This window comes from Pogoniulus pusillus, chromosome 36 (assembly GCF_015220805.1).
Source record: "Pogoniulus pusillus isolate bPogPus1 chromosome 36, bPogPus1.pri, whole genome shotgun sequence".
In the NCBI taxonomy this organism is placed as follows: domain Eukaryota; kingdom Metazoa; phylum Chordata; class Aves; order Piciformes; family Lybiidae; genus Pogoniulus; species Pogoniulus pusillus.
In genome coordinates, this window is record NC_087299.1 from 2,223,806 (window position 1) to 2,243,702 (window position 19,897).

At 53.4% G+C, this 19,897-nt stretch overlaps 1 protein-coding gene across 2 annotated transcripts in view; it reads right to left on the minus strand.

The window, feature by feature from the left end:
• Positions 1-19,897, minus strand: part of FBXO42 (F-box protein 42) — a 111,403-nt gene that overhangs the window by 50,046 nt on the left and 41,460 nt on the right. For both annotated transcript variants that reach the window (XM_064172182.1, XM_064172180.1), the window contains exon 4: positions 2,755-2,889. In XM_064172182.1, coding sequence (XP_064028252.1) covers positions 2,755-2,889 — 135 coding nt within the window. The remainder of the gene's footprint in view (positions 1-2,754; positions 2,890-19,897) is intronic.

Here is a 19,897-nt window from a genome sequence, read left to right on the forward strand (position 1 = left end):
CTCTGTGAGGAGCAAAGGCTGAGAGCCCTGGGGCTGAGAGCCTGCAGAAGAGCAGCCCCAGGGGGGAGCTGAGCAATGCTCAGCAAGAGCTGGAGGAGCTGTGGGGGGCAAGAGGCTGGGGCCAGACTCTTGTCAGTGGTGCCCAGGGACAGGACAAAGGGCACAAAGTGGAACCCAGGAGGTTCCACCTGAGCAGGAGGAGCAACTTCCTTGGTGTGAGGGTGCTGGAGGCCTGGAGCAGGCTGCCCAGAGAGGCTGTGGAGTCTCCTCTGGAGAGCTGCCATATCCCCCATGGCATTGTGCTCCTGGGCAAGCTGCTGTGGGTGCCCTGCTTTAGCAGGGGGTGGTGGAGTGGATGATCTGCAGAGGTCCCTTCTGAATCCCATCAGGCCATGGAAATTCCAGGATTCCAAAGTGACATCCAATTTAATTCCCAGATAACTGCAGGGCACAGAAACATCTGGATCTGGGAGGACTTAGAACTGCTCAGAGCTGCTGAAGTCAGCAAAGAGTGCTTGGTGGATGCTGAGCTCCCTCTCCTCATCCTGCTCTCCATTACTTGCCACAGGTGCTGCAATCCTGACTACCTCCCTCCAATTCTTCTGCTTGGAGACAGAAGTTCTTTCAGTCAACTTCAGCAGCAGATGGAGGAGCAGTGCCTGTGTGTGACACTGTGAGGACAAGAAGCAGTGTGGGAAACAACCTGTGGCCTCCTCCTGGCCTGCCCTGAGTGCCTGCACTGCAGGAGTGTACCTGCTTTCCCACGCTCTCCTGCTGCTCCGGGGAGCCAGCACGGACTTGCCTCCTCCACTCCTCCCAGGGCCTCAAGTGGCAGCCAGCAAAGTGACTACAAAGCACCAAATCTCAGCTCTGGCACTACACTTCTGCTCAGTACAGGCTCCTGTGGCCACCTCTAAGCATCACTCATCCTGTGTGGTACAGAACCACCCCCGAGTGGCTGCTCCAGACTCAGAGTGGTGCTGGCCTAGATTCACAGAATCATAGAATGGAGCAGGTTGGCAGAGAGCTCCAAGCTCAGCCAGCCCAGCCTAGCACCCAGCCCTGCCCAACCAACCAGACCATGGCACTCAGTGCCCCAGCCAGCCTTGGCTGCAACACCTCCAGCCACACAGACTCCACCACCTCCCTGGGCAGCCCATTCCAATGCCAATCACTCTCTCTGACAACAACTTCCTAACAACATCCAGCCTCAACCTGCCCTGACACAGCTTCAGCCTGGGGCCCCTTCTTCTGGCGCTGGCTGCCTGGCAGCAGAGCCCAACCCCACCTGGCTACAGCCTCCCTGCAGGCAGCTGCAGGCAGCAATGAGCTCTGCCCTGAGCCTCCTCTGCTGCAGGCTGCACCCCCCCAGCTCCCTCAGCCTCTCCTCACAGGGCTCTGCTCCAGGCCCCTCCCCAGCCTTGCTGCCCTTCTCTCAACACCTTCCAGCACCTCAGCAGCTCTCTGCAATGGAGGAGCCCAGAACTGGACACAGCACTCCAGGGGTGGCCTGAGCAGTGCTGAGCACAGGGGCACAAGAACCTCCCTTGTCCTGCTGCCCACACTGCTCCTCAGCCAGCCCAGGATGCCATTGGCTCTGCTGCCCACCTGGGCACTGCTGCCTCCTCTTCAGCTCCTCTCTGCCAGCACCCCCAGCTCCCTCTCTGCCTGGCTGCTCAGACACTCTGGTCCCAGCCTGGCTGCATCAAAACCCCAAGACTATGGCCTGAATGCAGCCAGAGTGTGACAAAATAGACACAGAAATGCAGAATCATGAAGACCTTCAAGACTGTGAGACCCCTACCTGCAGCACTGCATCCCCACAACAGGAGAAGGACCTGGAACTGCTGCAGGGGCTCCAGAAGAGGCCACAAAATGATCAGAGGGTGGAGAAACTCCCCCATGGGGACAGGCTGGGAGAGTTGGGGGAGTTCAGCCTGGAGAAGAGAAGGCTGCAGGGATACCTTAGAGCAGCCTTCCAGGACCTGAAGGGGCTCCAGGAGAGCTGGGGAGGGACTTTTGACAAGGGCTGGGAGTGCCAGGACAAGGGACAACGGCTGTGAGCTGGGAGAGGGGAGAAGGAGAGTGGAGATGAGGAAGAAATTGTTGAGTGTGAGGGTGGGGAGAGACTGGCACAGGCTGCCCAGGGAGGCTGTGGCTGCCCCTGCCTAGAGGTGATCCAGGCCAGGCTGGATGAGGCCTTGAGCAGCCTGTGCTGGTGGGAGGTGTCCCTGCCCATGGCAGGGGGTTGGAACTGGATATCTTTAAGGTCCCTTCCAACTCAAACCATTCTAAGATGCTATCAATCAAGCCCAACCATCAGCCCAACACCACCATGGTCACTAACCCATGCCCCAGGTGCTGTGTCCACTCATTTCTTTAACACCTCCAGGGGTGGGCACTGCACCACCTCTCAGGGCAGCCTGCTCCAATCCCTGACCACCCTTGCAGGGAAAGAATTTTTTCCCAGTCTCCCACCTAAACCTGCCCTGGGGCAACTTGAGGACATTTCCTCTTGTCCTGTGTCTTGCCCCTTGGCAGAAGAGACCAACCCTCAGCTGGCTCCAGCCTCCTTCAGGCAGCTGTAGAGAGGCAGAAGGTCTCCTCTCAGCCTCCTTTTCTCTGGACTAAACATCCTCAGCTCCCTCAGCTGCTCCTCCCCAGCCCTGCTCTGCAGTATCAGAGCAGCCAGCCCCAGGGCTGAGGCCAGTTGGGATGAAGTGGTGATGGATTTAGCCCTCTGCCAGCTCTCACCTGATGCCAGGGGCCGGATCCACTCCTTGCTGTTGAGGTCAAGTCTCCAGAGGTCATTGAAGGCAGCATTGCAGCTGCTCTGGGTGCAGCCCCCGAACACGTACATGGACTGGTTGGCATCGTAGTAACATGCACCTAGGAGAAAGCACAGGCAGCCATCAGCCCCTGCACAGCAGCACAGCATGGCAGGGCTGAAGGGACCTCTGCACATCAGCCAGGCCAAGCTCCCTGCCAGAGCAGCATCACAGAGTCACAGAATCAGGCAGGTTGGCAGAGAGCTCCAAGCTCAGCCAGCCCAACCTAGCACCCAGCCCTGCCCAACCAACCAGACCATGGCACTCAGTGCCCCAGCCAGCCTTGGCTGCAACACCTCCAGCCACACAGACTCCACCACCTCCCTGGGCAGCCCATTCCAATGCCAATCACTCTTCCTCCTAACATCCAGCTTGAACCTGCCCTGCCACAACTCACCCTGGGGCAGGGCACACAGGGACACATCCAGGAGGGTCTGGAAAGTCTCCACAGGAGACTCCACAGCCTCTCTGGGCAGCCTGCTCCAAGGCTCCCTCACACTGACAAAGTTTCCCCTCCTGTTCCCCTGGCACCTCCTCTGCTCCAGCTTGCCCCCAGTGCCCCTTGTGCTGCCCTTGGCCACCCCTGGCCAGAGCCTGCCTGTGTCCTGCCCACACTGCCCTGCACATCCTCAGCACAGCACTGAGGGCAGCCCTCAGGCTGCTCTGCTGCCAGCTCCCAGCCCCAGCTGCCTCAGCCTGGCCCCACAGGTGATGTTCACTGCCTGCAGCAGCTCTGGCTCTGGGCTGGTGTGCTAGTTTGAAGCAAGCTAGAATGTTTTGGTAACAGAACTAGATAATGGGCAGTGAAATGAAAAACAATTGATGTCAACTTCTCTCACAGTTACGCTGAGAACTCTGGGAAGAAGAAAGACTTTTTCTCCATTTTGTTTCTCACTCTTGCTTTTGCCTTAGACCTGGTCACATCTCATTAACCCTGCTCCTACTAACCTTGCTCCCTAACCTCTTGGCTGCACCTCTCTTCTTCCTGAGAACTGGGGTAAGGCTGAGAGGGCCGGGGGGAGGTGTTGGGGTGGTTTGAGAGCCCCTCCTGGGGACCTTGGTTTCTGGGAGGGGAGTTGTGCTTTTGTATTGTTTATCCTTTGTATATTTCTGTATATAATTGTATATAACTGTATATATTGTAAATAGCTGCTTGTAAATTCTGCTAGCTGTAAATAAATTGCTTCATCTATATTCCCAGGGTCCGTCTGAGTTAGCTGGGGCAAATTCAAAAGTGTGGGAGGGGCGGGGTAACCCCCAAACCATCACATTTTTTTTAATTGGCGCCCAACGTGGGGCTAGATATTTCAGTGAGTGGAAATTAGCTCTGGGAATTAAGATGAAGCTAATCAAGCAGCTATTGTATTTGGTTGGGGCATTGCTTTGGTCTGGTTTTGTTTACTTGGCATTTAATTGGATAAAAGCTCAAATTGTTGCTTATTTCATTGATCTGGCTTATAATAAGGCTAAAGCTAAGGTTTCAGATATGTTCTGGAGCTGGGGTGATTTTATTCTTGGTTATGCTGGTTTTAATATCTCTGAGAATATCACCAAGGATATTACAGGAGCTCTTGTGAATAATGTGACAATCAATGGAAATTCTGCTTTAAATATGGCTCTAATGAGAGTTATTCAGCCTAAGACAGGAATTCCAACTGTTTGCCTAGGTACATGCTCTTGTAAAACTGTTTTTCTTCTAACAATTTTTAATATTTGCCTCATGATTTTAATATTCATATTAATTCTGGCATTATTGGTGAAAAATTCAAAACCAGTTTCTGTAAGAGCTAGGAAGAATTCTGTGTCTCAGAAGCAGTCTCTTTCACAGCAAAACAAGGGAACACAGTCATCGGCTTCCCCCTTGCCAGCCTCTGCCCCTCCTTCTCCAAGTGCTGGGAACACAGCCAGTGTTCCTGCCAATAACGTAAACAATGATAAGGATAACCAAAACAAGCCGCAGAGTTTAGCAGGAGCCTCAGGAACACAGGCAAATACCCAAAATCAGAATGTTCCTAGTAAAAATGAAAACACCTCAGGGTTGGCAGGCATCCCAGGAGGACAGGCAAACAATCCTACTAGTGCTGGTAACACTAGCCCAGTCAGTCCAAATCCTAATGACACCAGCTCAGCCAATTTGAACCCCCAGCCAGCAGACCAGAATAAAAATCCTCCTGTTAAAAGCAAGGCAGACTTGAACTCACAAGCTCCAGGTCAGACCCCTAAGGATACAAATGCTCCAAGTCAGACCTCCAATAATTCAAATGCTCCAGGTCAGACCCCTAAGGATACAAACTCTCCAGGTCAGACTCCTAAAGATTCAAATCCTCCAGCAGACACATCCAAGTCTGTTGCTGCTCAGGCCCTTCTGGCACCTGCTAAGGCAAAAGCTAAGACAAAGAGTGGTTCGCAGGAGGATGTAAGAGAGGGGACCTCTGGTGATCAGCAAGGGGAAGAGGAGGAGGAGTTAGTCTACAAGACCTTGTAGATGTGCTGAGACAACAATACTCAAGTGAGAGGAGTGCTGTGAGGTTAGCTGCCAGGAGAGAGGATGGTTCCAATGAGTTTAGGAATGCTATGAGGAAGATTGTGTTAGGCCCGGCACCACCAGAACAACAGGAAGAAGAGGAGGAAGATGACATCCAAGGCTCCAAGGATCCACTCAGAGAGGTCAGGGAAGTGAGGAAGGAATACACAAGGGAATCAGGTGAGCCAATCCTAAGCTGGCTAGTGAGATGCCGTGGCATTGGTGCTAATGCTCTGCAGGTAGGAGACAAGTCTGCCAAGCAGCTGGGACCACTCACTAAGGAGAGTGGAGTGGACAAACACCTGGCAAGTCCTCTTGGTAGGGTTAGCTTGTGGACACGCCTTCTGTTGGCTGTGGCTATGAGATATCCTTCCCGGGATGATTTGCCATGGGCTGCCAAGAAGTGGAACACTGTTGAGCAGGGAATTAAGCTTCTGAAGGAGTTTGCTGTGAAGGAAGTGCTTTATGGAGATCATGGCACTCATGAGCCTGACGATATTCCTTTGGGAACAGGTCTCATGAAGAAGCTGATTAAGCTTGCTCCTTCATCCTATGCTAACATCTTGGCCAGTAAGTTTCTAGCAAGGAGTGATAATGGAAGATCTTTCACTGTTGGTGAATTCACTGACCAGCTCAGGCAGATAGAGGATAGCTTGTCACATTCTGGTATAATCTGTGCCATAAAGACTATGACTACAGAGCTTAAGGAAGGTATTGAGAATGGCATTAGAAATGGCATGAAAGAACTGAAGGAGGATCTCAAAAATCTGGTAAAAGATACCATTCCTGCATCATCTGAATGGGTGCATGTTTCTGCAGTCAGGAACAGACGCCCACCTCCTGCAAGGCAATTCCAGCCCAGGAGGAGACAAATTCCACCCAGACAGCAGCAATCACGTGCGTCACTGTGGATACTTCTGCGTGACACATACGGTGAGAACATGAACAAATGGGATGGTAAACCTACTTCAGCTCTTTCAAAGAGGGTCAGGGATCTGCAGAGTGGCAGAAACAGAGGCAGCAATGCCAGAAAAGTAGCTGTCACTTCTTCAGCTCCTGAGAGCAACTGCAATTGTTCCAACAGTTGCAGTTCCTTTCGCAACAACACCAATCATTGTGTACACCCTACATGCCATGTTCAGCATTAGGGGTGCCCTGCCTCCAGCCAGGAGGAGGAAAGGGATAGTGGAGAGAACCGAATCTATTGGAATGTATTCATTAGGTGGCCTGGCAGTTCAAGAGTTCGGAAATACAGGGCTTTAGTTGACACAGGTGCCCAGTGTACTTTATTGCCATCAAATTGTAAAGGGACAGAGTCCATTTCTATCTTTGGAATCACTGGTGGATCTCAAGAGTTAACTAAGATACAGGCTGAGATCAGTTTAACTGGTAAAGAGTGGAAGACACATACCATTGTAACTGGTCCTGATGCGCCTTGCATTCTGGGAATTGACTTTTTGAGACAAGGATGTTTCAAAGATCCTAAGGGTCACAAATGGGCTTTTGGAATAGCATCTGTAGAGATTGAGGATGATAAGTTGAAATTGTCTGTTAGACCTGAACTTTCTGATGAATCTGCAGTTGTGGGACATCATGACATAGAGGACCTGGAAGTGCCAATTGCAACTCAAACTGTCCATCATAGGCAGTACAGAACTAACCGTGACTCTTTGTTGCCCATTCATCAGCTGATTCGTCAATTGGAGAGTCAGGCTGTCATCGAGAAAGCTCATTCACCTTTCAACAGTCCCATCTGGCCTGTGCGCAAACCTACGGGCGACTGGAGACTGACAGTTGACTTTCGTGCCCTCAACGAGGTGACACCACCCATGAGTGCAGCTGTGCCGGACATGCTGGAACTCCAGTACGAGCTGGAATCGAAGGAGGCTAAATGGTATGCAACCATAGACATTGCTAATGCTTTCTTCTCTATTCCCATAGCAAAGGAGTGCAGGCCTCAGTTTGCATTCACCTGGAGAGGAATCCAGTACCAGTTCAATCGTTTGCCTCAAGGGTGGAAACACAGCTCAACCATCTGTCACTCAGTCATCCACAATGCACTGGAGAAAGGTAAAGCTCCAGAGCACATCCAGTACATCGACGACATCATTGTGTGGGGCCAAACTGCTGAGGAAGTCTTCGAGAAAGGTAACAAAATCATTGACATTCTGTTGCAAGCAGGTTTTGCCATTAAGAGAGACAAGGTCAAAGGACCTGCCAAAGAAATTCAGTTTCTGGGAGTGCGGTGGCAGGATGGTCGCCGTTACATTCCTCAGGATGTGATCAACAAAGTCTCCACCATGGCAGTTCCCACCAGTAAGAAGGACACACTTTCTTTTCTTGGTGTGGTGGGATTTTGGAGACTACACATTCCTGGTTTCAGTCAGATTGTCAAACCTCTGCATGATGCGACTCGTAAGAGAAACAATTTCGAGTGGGGACCTGAACAACAAGCAGCCTTTGATCAAATCAAACGAGAAGTAGTCCATGCAGTGGGCCTGGGTCCTGTGAGATCTGGTCCAGACATTAAGAATATTCTGTACACGGCTGCCAGTGACAATGGTCCAACTTGGAGTCTTTGGCAGAGAGCTCCAAATGAGACACGTGGTCGTCCACTTGGTTTCTGGGGACGTTGTTACAGAGGTTCAGAGGCAAATTATACTGCAACTGAGAAAGAGATTCTAGCAGCCTATGAGGGAGTGAAAGCAGCTTCTGAAGTGATTGGAACTGAGTCACAATTGCTTTTAGCTCCTAGACTGCCAGTTCTTAACTGGATGTTCAAGGGCAAAGGTTCATCACCACATCATGCCACAGATGCAACCTGGTCTAAATGGATGGCTTTGATAACCCAACGAGCACGAATGGGTAATCTTGACCGACCTGGTCTGGTGGAGGTGATCACCAACTGGCCGGAAGGCACAGACTGTTCCAAACCTCCAGAGGAGAAAATAACTCGTGCTGAGGAAGCTCCTCCCTATGGTGATCTCTCTGATCAGGAAAAGAACTATGCTTTGTTCACAGATGGTTCCTGTCGTCTTGTTGGGAACAAGCGAATATGGAAGTCAGCAGTTTGGAGTCCAACCAGGAGAGTTACCGAAACGAAAGATGGCGAAGGAGAATCCAGTCAGTTTGCTGAGGTAAAAGCTGTTCAACTTGCTCTTGATGTGGCTGAACGTGAGAATTGGCCTATCCTTTACCTCTACACCGACTCGTGGATGGTAGCCAATGCTCTATGGGGTTGGCTGAAGGACTGGAAGAAGAATGGTTGGCAGAGGAAAGGAAAGCCTATTTGGTGTGCTGATCTATGGCAGGACATTGATGCACGGCTGGAGAGAACTCCAGTGAAGGTGCGGCACGTAGATGCACACATGTCTAAGAGCAGAGCCACTGAGGAACATCAACATAACCAGAAGGCAGACCAAGCTGCTAAGATTTCTCAAGTTGATACCAACTCTGAACTTGACATTGACCTTGATTGGAAACACCGAGGTGAGTTGTTCTTAGCTCGGTGGGCCCATGACTCATCTGGACATCAAGGCAGAGATGGAACATACCGATGGGCTCGCGATAGGTCAATTGACTTGTCCATGGACGCTATCACCCAAGTCATCTATGACTGTGACATTTGTGCTGCTATTAAGCAAGCTAAGCGAATCAAGCCCTTATGGTATGGTGAGAGATGGTCAAAGTACAAATATGGTGAAGCCTGGCAGATTGACTACATCACTTTACCTCGATCACGTTCTGGCAAGCAGTATGTGCTAACGATGGTAGAAGCCAGCACTGGATGGTTGGAAACCTATCCAGTTCCACATGCTACTGCACGTAACACCATTGTTGGTTTGGAGAGACAGATCTTGTGGAGACATGGAACTCCAGAGAGAATCGAGTCAGACAATGGTACTCATTTCAAGAACAATCTTGTGAAAAACTGGGCCAAAGAGCATGGTATTGAATGGATTTATCACATACCCTACTATGCACCAGCTTCAGGGAAGATTGAGCGCTACAATGGTTTGCTGAAAACCACCCTAAAAGCCATGGGGGGTGGAACTCTGAAAAACTGGGACAAACATTTAGCAGAAGCTACCTGGTTGGTAAATAGTAGAGGTTCAGTAAACAGAGCAGGACCTGCACAATCAGATTTGGTCCAAACAGTAGATGGTGATAAAGTTCCTGTTGTACGTGAAAAGAATCTGTTAGGGAAAACTGTTTGGGTATTTTCTCCTTCGGGCGAAGGGAAACCTGTCCGAGGGGTGGTTTCTGCTGAAAGTCCTGGTCATACATACTGGGTAATGCAGGAGAATGGTGAAATCCAGTGTATTCCACAGAGAAATTTAACCTTAGCTGAGAGAGTTTAAATTTAAGTTGTTAGGAGTTTTCTGTTCTAGGTAACATCGGCGCCCAACACTGAGAGAATCTACGACAGAATCTACAGTACGTGAGCACGAACCCAACATCACCTGGGAGTCCCTGTTCTGAGCTTTTGAATCACCTACATCTTGATTGAAGTGTGAACTGAACTTGTATATATTGTCTTAGTGTAAATATTGGTTTAGATTAGATTGGATAATTCTCAGCGATACTCTGAGCGAAGTAGACAGGGGTGGATTGTGCTAGTTTGAAGCAAGCTAGAATGTTTTGGTAACAGAACTAGATAATGGGCAGTGAAATGAAAAACAATTGATGTCAACTTCTCTCACAGTCTCACTGAGAGCTCTGGGAAGAAGAAAGACTTTTTCTCCATTTTGTTTCTCACTCTTGCTTTTGCCTTAGACCTGGTCACATCTCATTAACCCTGCTCCTACTAACCTTGCTCCCTAACCTCTTGGCTGCACCTCTCTTCTTCCTGAGAACTGGGGTAAGGCTGAGAGGGCCGGGGGGAGGTGTTGGGGTGGTTTGAGAGCCCCTCCTGGGGACCTTGGTTTCTGGGAGGGGAGTTGTGCTTTTGTATTGTTTATCCTTTGTATATTTCTGTATATAATTGTATATAACTGTATATATTGTAAATAGCTGCTTGTAAATTCTGCTAGCTGTAAATAAATTGCTTCATCTATATTCCCAGGGTCCGTCTGAGTTAGCTGGGGCAAATTCAAAAGTGTGGGAGGGGCGGGGTAACCCCCAAACCATCACAGCTGGGCTCTCTCAAGCAGTTCCCTGAGCTCCTTCTTGACCTGAGGGGCCCAGACCTGGACACAGTATTCCAGATGTGGCCTCAGCAGGGCACTGAGGGGCAGGAGAACCTCTCTGGACCAACTCACCACAGCCCTTCTGATACCCCCCAGGATGCCCTTGGCCTTCTTGGCCCCAAGGGCACATTGCTGGCTCAAGGGCATCCTGTTGCCCACCAGGACTCCCAGATGCCTTTCCCTTGCTCTGCTCTCCACCAGTCAGTCCCCAGGCTCTGCTGCTGCATGGGGTTGTCCTTTCCCAGCTGCAGGACTCTCCACTTGTCCTTGTTGGATTTCATTCAGTTCCTCCCTGTGCATCTCTCCAGCCTGGCCAGGTCTGCCTGAATGGCCTGAGGGCTCTCACTGCTGCTCCCAGGCTGGTGCCACCAGCAAACCTGCTGCCAGTGCCCTCCCTGCCCACATCCAGGTTGTTGATGAAGGTTTTGAACAGTCCTGGTCCCAGTACCAACCCCTGAGGGACCCACCAGATGCAGGCCTCCAACTAGCCTCTGACTTCTGTCCTTTGGGGTGAAACAAAGATCATTTGGATCATTTCCCCCCTGCCCCCATCCTGCTTTCAGGCAGGAGAAGAGCAGACAAACTGCCCTGACTTCAGTAAAACCACAGCCAGCTTAGGGGCAGCCCCAAGCAAGGCAAACCTCCAGCAAGAACCCCCTGAGAAGATTATCTCCTCAAGCAGAGCTGCTCCTGGCAGTGCAGAGAAAGCTGCCTTAGAAGCTTGGAGTTAATGAGATCAGCTCTGATTAAGGCACTCAGCAGCCTCACCTTCTCTAAGCTGGTTCTTGCAGTTTATGGGGTCACCAATTTAGGTCAGCCCTGGTCTGGGCACCCAGGCCTGGGCACTCCTTGCTGCCTTGCCAAAGTTGACAGAGTTTCACCTTCTGCCATCACAGAAAAGCACCACAGAAAGATGTCTGTGGAGTAGGAGACTCTGAGTGTGAGCTACTCAGAGCAAGGCCTGGCAGTGCTGGGGGACAAACTCCCCAGCAGGCAGCATTGTACCCTCATGGCCAAGAGGGCAAAGGTCTCCTGGGCTGCAGCAAGCAGAGTGTGGTCAGCCAGACATAGGAGAGTCTCCTCCACATCTGTTCTGCCCTACTGAGGTCACATCTGCAGTCCTGCCTTCAGTTCTGGGCTTCCTTAGCTCAAGAGGGACAGGGAATGACTGGAAAGAGTCCAGCAGAAGGCCATGAAGATGCTGAGGGGTTTGGAGCATCTCTGTGATGCTCCAGCAGCTGCTGAAGGGAATGGAGCATCTGATAGGTTGGACTGGATGATCTTGGAGGTCTCTTCCAACCTGGTTGATTCTATGATTCTTAGGAGGAGAGCTGGAGGGAGCTGGGACTGTGCTGCTTGGAGAAGAGGAGACTGAGAGGAGGGGAGATTCAAAGTGGATGGTAGGAAAGGATTCTTGCCAGGGAGGGAGGTGAGGCAGTGGCAGAGGTTGAGGGTGGTGAGACACTGGCAGAGGTTGAGGGTGGTGAGAGACTGGCACAGGTTTCCCAGGGAGGTTGTGGAGCACAGAAGCACCCAATGTGATCTTTGATCACATTGGGTGCTTCTGTGCTCCACAACCTCCCTGGAGGTGTTCAGGACCAGGCTGGATGAGGCCTTGAGTGACCTGTTCCAGTGGGAGGTGTCTCTGCCTATGGCAGGGGAGTTGGAACTGGCTGAGCTTTGAGCTCCCTTCCAACCTAAACCATTCTCTGACTTTAGGGTTGTGAGGGCTGGGTAGAAGCTGCAGAGCACAGAGTGATAGCAACAAACTGATTAATTAGCTGCAGCTCACTCCAGCCTGCAGGAGCCTGCTACAGAGATGCTGCCTGCTACAGAGGTGCTGCCTGCTACAGAGGTGCTGCCTGCTGCAAAGGTGCTGCCTGCTACAGAGGTGCTGCCTGCTACAGAGGTGCTGCCTGCTGCAAAGGTGCTGCCTGCTACTGAGGTGCTGCCTGCTACAGAGGTGCTGCCTGCTGCAAAGGTGCTGCCTGCTACAAAGGTGCTGCCTGCTACAGAGGTGCTGCCTGCTACAGAGGTGCTGCCTGCTACTGAGGTGCTGCCTGCTACAGAGGTGCTGCCTGCTGCAAAGGTGCTGCCTGCTACAGAGGTGCTGCCTGCTACAGAGGTGCTGCCTGCTACAGAGGTGCTGCCTGCTGCAAAGGTGCTGCCTGCTACAGAGGTGCTGCCTGCTGCAAAGGTGCTGCCTGCTACAGAGGTGCTGCCTGCTACAGAGGTGCTGCCTGCTGCAAAGGTGCTGCCTGCTACAGAGGTGCTGCCTGCTACAGAGGTGCTGCCTACTGCAAAGGTGCTGCCTGCTGCAGAGGTGCTGCCTGCTACAGAGGTGCTGCCTGCTGCAAAGGTGCTGCCTGCTACAGAGGTGCTGCCTGCTGCAAAGGTGCTGCCTGCTGCAGAGGTGCTGCCTGCTACAGAGGTGCTGCCTGCTGCAGAGGTGCTGCCTGCTGCAGAGGTGCTGCCTGCTGCAAAGGTGCTGCCTGCTACAGAGGTGCTGCCTGCTACAGAGGTGCTGCCTGCTACAGAGGTGCTGCCTGCTGCAAAGGTGCTGCCTGCTACAGAGGTGCTGCCTGCTGCAAAGGTGCTGCCTGCTACAGAGGTGCTGCCTGCTGCAGAGGTGCTGCCTGCTACAAAGGTGCTGCCTGCTACAGAGGTGCTGCCTGCTACAGAGGTGCTGCCTGCTACAGAGGTGCTGCCTGCTACAGAGGTGCTGCCTGCTACAAAGCCTCTCTCTGGGGTTTAACATGTGCCTGGCCTTTGTTGCAGACACCTCCTGCCTCTCCTAACCCTAACTCTGGAGCCTGCAAACATCATAGCAGGGCTCTGACTCATGTGATTAAATAACTGCCTGTGGTGGGAGCTGCCCAGGAGGGCTGTGGAGTCTTCCTCTCTGGAGATATTCAAGAGCTGCCTGGATGTGTTCCTGTGTGATCTGCTCTGGGTGATGCTGCCCTGGCACAGGGGGGTTGGACTGGATGAGTTTTGGAGGTCCCTTCCAGCCTCTGACACTCTGTGATTCTCTGAGGCTAAGTTTTCTCTTCATCTTCATCTGGAACCTTCTGGGTTGCAGTTTGTGCCCATTGCTCCTTGTCCTGTCACCGGGCACCACTGACAAGAGTCTAAGCCCATCCTCTTGCCCCCCACTCTTTAGCTCTTGCTGAGCATTGAGAAGGCCTCCCCTCAGCCTCCTCCTCTCCAGGCTGCACACCCCCAGCTCCCTCAGCTGCTCCTCCCCAGCCCTGCTCTCCAGACCCCTCAGCAGCTTCATTGCCTTTCTCTGGACCTGCTCCAGCCTCTCAATGTCCTTCTTGGAGTAAGGGGCTCAGAACTGAGTCCAGGACTCTAAGTGTGGCCTCACCAGTGCCCAGTCCAGGAAGACAATCCCTGCCTTGATCCTGCTGGCCACACTCAAGCCAGGCTGCTGGTAGCCTTCTTGGCCACGTGGGCACATCATGGCTCATCTTCTTGGAGTGAGGTGCCCAAAACTGAACTGAGGACTCAAGATGTGGCTCCTCTCTCCTTATTCTCTAAACTTATCTTTTCCTTCTCCTGGACTTCCAGCATCTGAAGGGGGCTATAAAAAAGCTGGGGAGGGACTTTTGAGGCTGTCAGGGAGTGACAGGATTTGGGGGGATGGAGCAAAGCTGGAGGTGGGGAGAGTGAGGCTGGAGGGGAGGAGGAAGTTGTTGAGCAGGAGAGTGGTGAGAGGCTGGAATGGGTTGCCCAGGGAGGGGGTTGAGGCTCCATGGCTGGAGGTGTTTGAGGCCAGGCTGGCTGAGGCTGTGGTCAGGCTGCTCTAGGGTAGGGTGTCCCTGGGCATGGCAGGGGGGCTGGCACTGGCTGCTCCTTGTGCTCCCTTCCAGCCCTGACTGATGCTGTGATTCAGTGCAGGGGCTGAGTGCAGCCCATTGCAGTCAGGGGGTGAGCAAAGCAGGGTGGTGACAGGAGGAGCTGTAGCTGGGCCAGCAGAGGAGCCCATCCTGGAAACCAAACAACATTCCAAGCTTGTCCCTCTCCTTTGCCTCTCAGGGTAAACTCAGGAGACTGCTTTAATTAATCAGCCTGGTGGTGCCATGCTCCCCAGACTCCACAGACCAAAACCAAACCCCTCCAGCAATCAGGATGTCAGATGAGTCACTGCCATCAAAGGATCGATATTCCTGGCAGGAGGGGCAGGATTCCTCTGCTGCTTTCCCCCCCTCCTCTCTGCATTCCTTTGCTCTCCCACCACAGGCAGTTATTTAACCACATGAGTCAGAGCCCTGCTATGATGGTTGCAGGCTCCAGAGTTAGGGTTAGGAGAGGCAGGAGGTGTCTGCAACAAAGGCCAGGCACATGTTAAACCCCAGAGAGAGGCTTTGTAGCAGGCAGCACCTCTGTAGCAGGCAGCACCTTTGCAGCAGGCAGCACCTTTGCAGCAGGCAGCACCTCTGTAGCAGGCAGCACCTCTGTAGCAGGCAGCACCTTTGCAGCAGGCAGCACCTCTGTAGCAGGCAGCATCTCTGTAGCAGGCAGCACCTTTGCAGCAGGCAGCACCTCTGTAGCAGGCAGCATCTCTGTAGCAGGCTCCTGCAGGCTGGAGTGAGCTGCAGCTAATTAATCAGTTTGTTGCTATCACTCTGTGCTCTGCAGCTTCTACCCAGCCCTCACAACCCTAAAGTCAGAGAATGGTTTAAGTTGGAAGGGAGCTCAAAGCTCAGCCAGTTCCAACCCCCCTGCCATAGGCAGGGACACCTCCCACTAGAACAGGTCACTCAAGGCATCATCCAGCCTGGTCCTGAACATCTTCAGGGAGGTTGTGGAGCACAGAAGCAATGTGATCAAAGATCACATTGGGTGCTTCTGTGCTCCACAACCTCCCTGGGAAACCTGTGCCAGGCTCTCACCACCCTCAAACCTGTGCCAGTCTCTCACCACCCTCCCTGCAAACAACTTCTTCCTCACATCCACTTTCCATCTCCCCTCTGACACTTCAAACCCATTCCTCCTCCTCTTCCTCCTGCCATTCCCAGACCTTCTCAATAGTCCCTCCCCAGCCCTCCTGCAGCCCCCTGCACATCCTGCAAGGCCACTCCAAGCTCTCCTCCAAGCCTTCTCTTCTCCAGCCTGCACAGCCCCAACTCTCTCAGCCTGTGCTCAGAGCAGAGCTGCTGCAGCCCTCTCAGCATCTTGGTGGCCTCCTCTGCACTGGCTTCAACCCTTCCATGTCCTGCTTGTGCTGGGGGCTGCAGAGCTGCACACAAGTGGGTTGGATTGGAAAGGACCTTCAAGATCATCCAGTTCCAACCCCCAGCCCTCACAATCCTAAAGTCAGAGAGTCTCTAGAATGGTTCAGCTTGGAAGGGACCTCAAAGATCATCCAGCTCCAACCCCCAACCCTCACAACCCCTAAAGTCACAGAATCATTAGAATGGTTTAGGTTGGAAGGGACCTCAAAGATCATCCAGTTCCAACCTCCCCCCCACCACAGGCAGGGACACTTCTTACCAGCAAAGCTGCTCAAGGCCTCATCTAACCTGGCCCTGAGCACCTCCAGGGAGAGAGCAGCCACAGCCTCCCTGGGCAACCTGTGCCAGTCTCTCCCCACTCTTACTCTCAACAATTTCTTCCTCATCTCCAGTCTAAATCCTTCCAGCCCAAACCATTCTATGAATTCCAGGCTGAAACTCTCCCTTAAGAGTGAGCTCAGATGGGAAATGTTAACTGATTTCTTTTTTGGGGGGTGGGGGAGAGGAAAAGCCCTTGAGGAAACGTGGAGGAAGGCAGAAGCCTTCACCCAAGCACCCAAAGATGCAAGCTCTGGGTGAGCAGCTGGCCCTGATGATCTCAAAGGTCTCTTCCAGCCTCAGCAGTTCCACATCTCCCTTCTTCCAGCTCCAAGCCCTTGCCCCTTGTCCTGTCACTACAAGGCACAGCAGACAGCCCAGAGCCCAGCCTTAAAGTCTGCTGTGTAAGATCAAAGAGCTCCCCCAGTGCTCCCTCCCCACGCCATGAGGGAGCTGCCATTGATTATTCCTTATCAAACAGCTTCTGCTGTCACTGCCTCTGCAGCTGTGGTGACCTCCAGCCTGTCTCAGATTCTCTCACTTGGCCTCCCCTGCTCCACAGGAGCACTTCTGGGCTGCTCCTCATTTATCTTGGAAGAGAGATAAGCTTTAGCCTCTCCTTTGATGCCAGCCAGCCTTGCCTCTTGACTTCTGATGCCTGCTGGCTGACATCTTCCCACAAACCCTGGTGATTCACCCCCCAAAAATGGGCTTTGGGAGCCCTCCCTAACACTCCCCCACTCCCCACACCTCCTGATCTAACCTCAGCTCAGCTCAGCACCTCCTGGCAGCGCAGGGCAGAGCTTCAGGGATGCTTTGAGTTGTTGCTTTTAGTGATTTGTGGTGGAATTTTTTTGTCTTGAGTGTCTTGATTTGTAGCTCTGATGTCATACTGGGAGTCCACCCAGCAGCAGGCATGCAAGGCTTTGGGGTAGGGAAAGGAGACACCAGAGAGCTGGAGAACTGCTTCCAAGCCTCAGGTGAAGTGGGCAAACAAGTTCATCCAGCTCAGCTTTCTGTGTGCAGAGTGCATCAACAAGGACCCTGCAGCAGCCAAGAGGCTGCCCAGAGCCCAGGGCACTGACAGCATTTGCCCAGAAAGCCACCTGAGTGCTGGGCAGGTCTCCAGCAGTGTGGGCAGCAGGGGCAGGGAGGGGATTCTGCCCCTCTGCTGGGCTCTGCTCAGACCCCCCCTGCAGTGTTGGGGCAGCTCTGGAGTGCTGGGCACAGACAGGGACCTGCTGGAGCAGAGCCAGAGGAGGCCACAGCAGTGCTGGCAGGGCTGGGAGGGCTCTGCTGTGAGCCAGGCTGGGAGAGTTGTGCTTGTTCAGCCTGCAGAGGAGAAGGTCCCAGGGAGAGCTTAGAGCAGCCAGGATTTGAAGTGGGCTACAGAAGAGCTGAGGAGGGACTTTTAACAAAGGCCTGGAGGGGAGAAGGCTCCAGGGAGTCCTCAGAGCAGCCTGCCAGGATTTGGCACCTCCTGTTTGCTCAGTGCCTCACCCAACCTGGCCTTGGCCACCTCCAGGGAAGGGGCATCCACAGCCTCCCTGGGCAACCTGTGCCAGTGTCTCCCTTCCTAACTGCCTCCTAATCCCCAGTCTCAATCTCCCCTCTCCCAGCTCCTGAGCACTTCCCTAGCCCAGCTGTGAGCAGTGGTGGCTCTTTTGTTCTGCATGCTGAGCACAGTGACACCACCACAGACTGCTGAGGCTGGCTTCAGCAGTGTCTCCTGGAGCAGGCTGCCCGGGGAGGTGCTTGAATCCCTATCCCTGGAGGTGTTTCAATGCCACAGAGGGAGAATGGTTGAGCTCCATGATCATCAAAGCCTTTTCCAACCCAGGTGATTCCATGCTTTGATGATTCCCTGCCTTGCCTTGGCAGAAGGCTGTGCCTTGGCTGCTTCCTAAGCCCTAACTGGGGAACGTGAAGCTGCTTGCTCCTGGAACCACAGCACTTGCAGCATGGTTAGCTACCTTCAGAAGAACCACAGCAGCTCCCTCAACAGCTGCCTGACCCAGCAACAGTGCCACAAGGGCTGAATTCTTGTCGTGGCTGCCGAGGCAGCTCCGTGCCAGAGGCACAAACAGACTCTCACTGAGGCCTCTCTCCCTCAAGGGAAATGCTTTTTGTTTTCTCTGCCCAGGAACACAGGAGCAAGGCAAAAAAAGCTCAGCTCTAGAAGAAGAGATTCACAGAATGCAGCAGGTTGGAAGGGACCCTCCAAGGGCATCTTCTGCAACCCCCTGCAGGCAGCAGGGAGACCTCCAGCTAGAGCAGGCTGCACAGGGACACAGCGAGGCTGAGCTTGAAGGTCTGCAGGGATGGGGCCTCAAGCACCCCTGTGGGCAACCTGCTTGTGTTCCACCACCCTCCCTGTGCACAACCTCCCCCTGATGGCCAACCTACACCTCCCCTGCTCCAGTTTCAAAGCATTGGGCTTGTCCTAGCCCCCACAGGCCCTTCTGAGCAGTCCCTCCCCAGCCTGCCTGGAGGTCTCCTTCAGGTATTGAAAGGCAGCTCCAAGGTCTCCTCAGAGCATTATCTTCTCCAGGCTGAACACTCTGAGCTCTCCCAGCCTGTCCTCAGAGCAGAGGTTCTGCAGTCCTTTGATCATCTTTGTGGCCTACTCTGGACCTGCTCCAGCAAGCCCATGTCCTTCTCATGTTGAGAGCTCCATAGCTGGACACAGGGGAGGTCTCCCAGAGCAGAGCAGAGGGGCAGGATCCCCTCTCTCCATCTCTGCCCACACTGTTTTGGATGCAGCCCAGGCTGCCCTTGGCCTTCTGGGCTGCAAGTGCCCATTGCTGGCTCCTGTCGAGCTTCTGACCCCCCAAGGCCTTTCCTGCATCCCCCAGTCTGGATCAATAGCCAGGATTGTCCCAAGGCAGGTGGAAGAAAAGAGCAGCAGCAGCACTGTGACTGATTTGCTCTGTGCTTGCTCCTCACATGCAGCTCTGGGTTTTGTTTGGAGATGAGCCTTGCTCAGCCTCCTCCACATGAGATTGCTCACAGATGATGATCTTCACTGATGATCTGGAGCAGGGGATTGAGTCCAGCAGCAGTGAGTTTGCAGATGACACCAAGCTAGGAGCAGCTGTGGAGCTGTTGGAAGGTAGCAGAGCCCTGCAGAGGGACCTGGCCAGGCTGCATGGGTGGGCAGAGGCCAAGGGGATGAGATTGAACAAGGCCAAGTGCAGAGTTCTGCACTTTGGCCACAACAACCCCAAGCAGCACTACAGGCTGGGGCCAGAGTGGCTGAGAGCAGCCAGGAAGAAAGGGACCTGGGGGTGCTGGCAGAGAGGACCTGAAGAGGAGGCAGCAGTGTGCCCAGGTGGGCAGCAGAGCCAATGGCATCCTGGGCTGGCTCAGGAGCAGTGTGGGCAGCAGGACAAGGGAGGTTCTTGTGCCCCTGTGCTCAGCACTGCTCAGGCCACCCCTGGAGTGCTGTGTCCAGTTCTGGGCTCCTCCACTGCAGAGAGCTGCTGAGGTGCTGGAAGGTGTTGAGAGAAGGGCAGCAAGGCTGGGGAGGGGCCTGGAGCACAGCCCTGTGAGGAGAGGCTGAGGGAGCTGGGGGGGTGCAGCCTGCAGCAGAGGAGGCTCAGGGCAGAGCTCATTGCTGCCTGCAGCTGCCTGCAGGGAGGCTGTAGCCAGGTGGGGTTGGGCTCTGCTGCCAGGCAGCCAGGGCCAGAAGAAGGGGCCCCAGGCTGAAGCTGTGGCAGGGCAGGTTGAGGCTGGATGTTGTTAGGAAGTTGTTGTCAGAGAGAGTGATTGGCACTGGAATGGGCTGCCCAGGGAGGT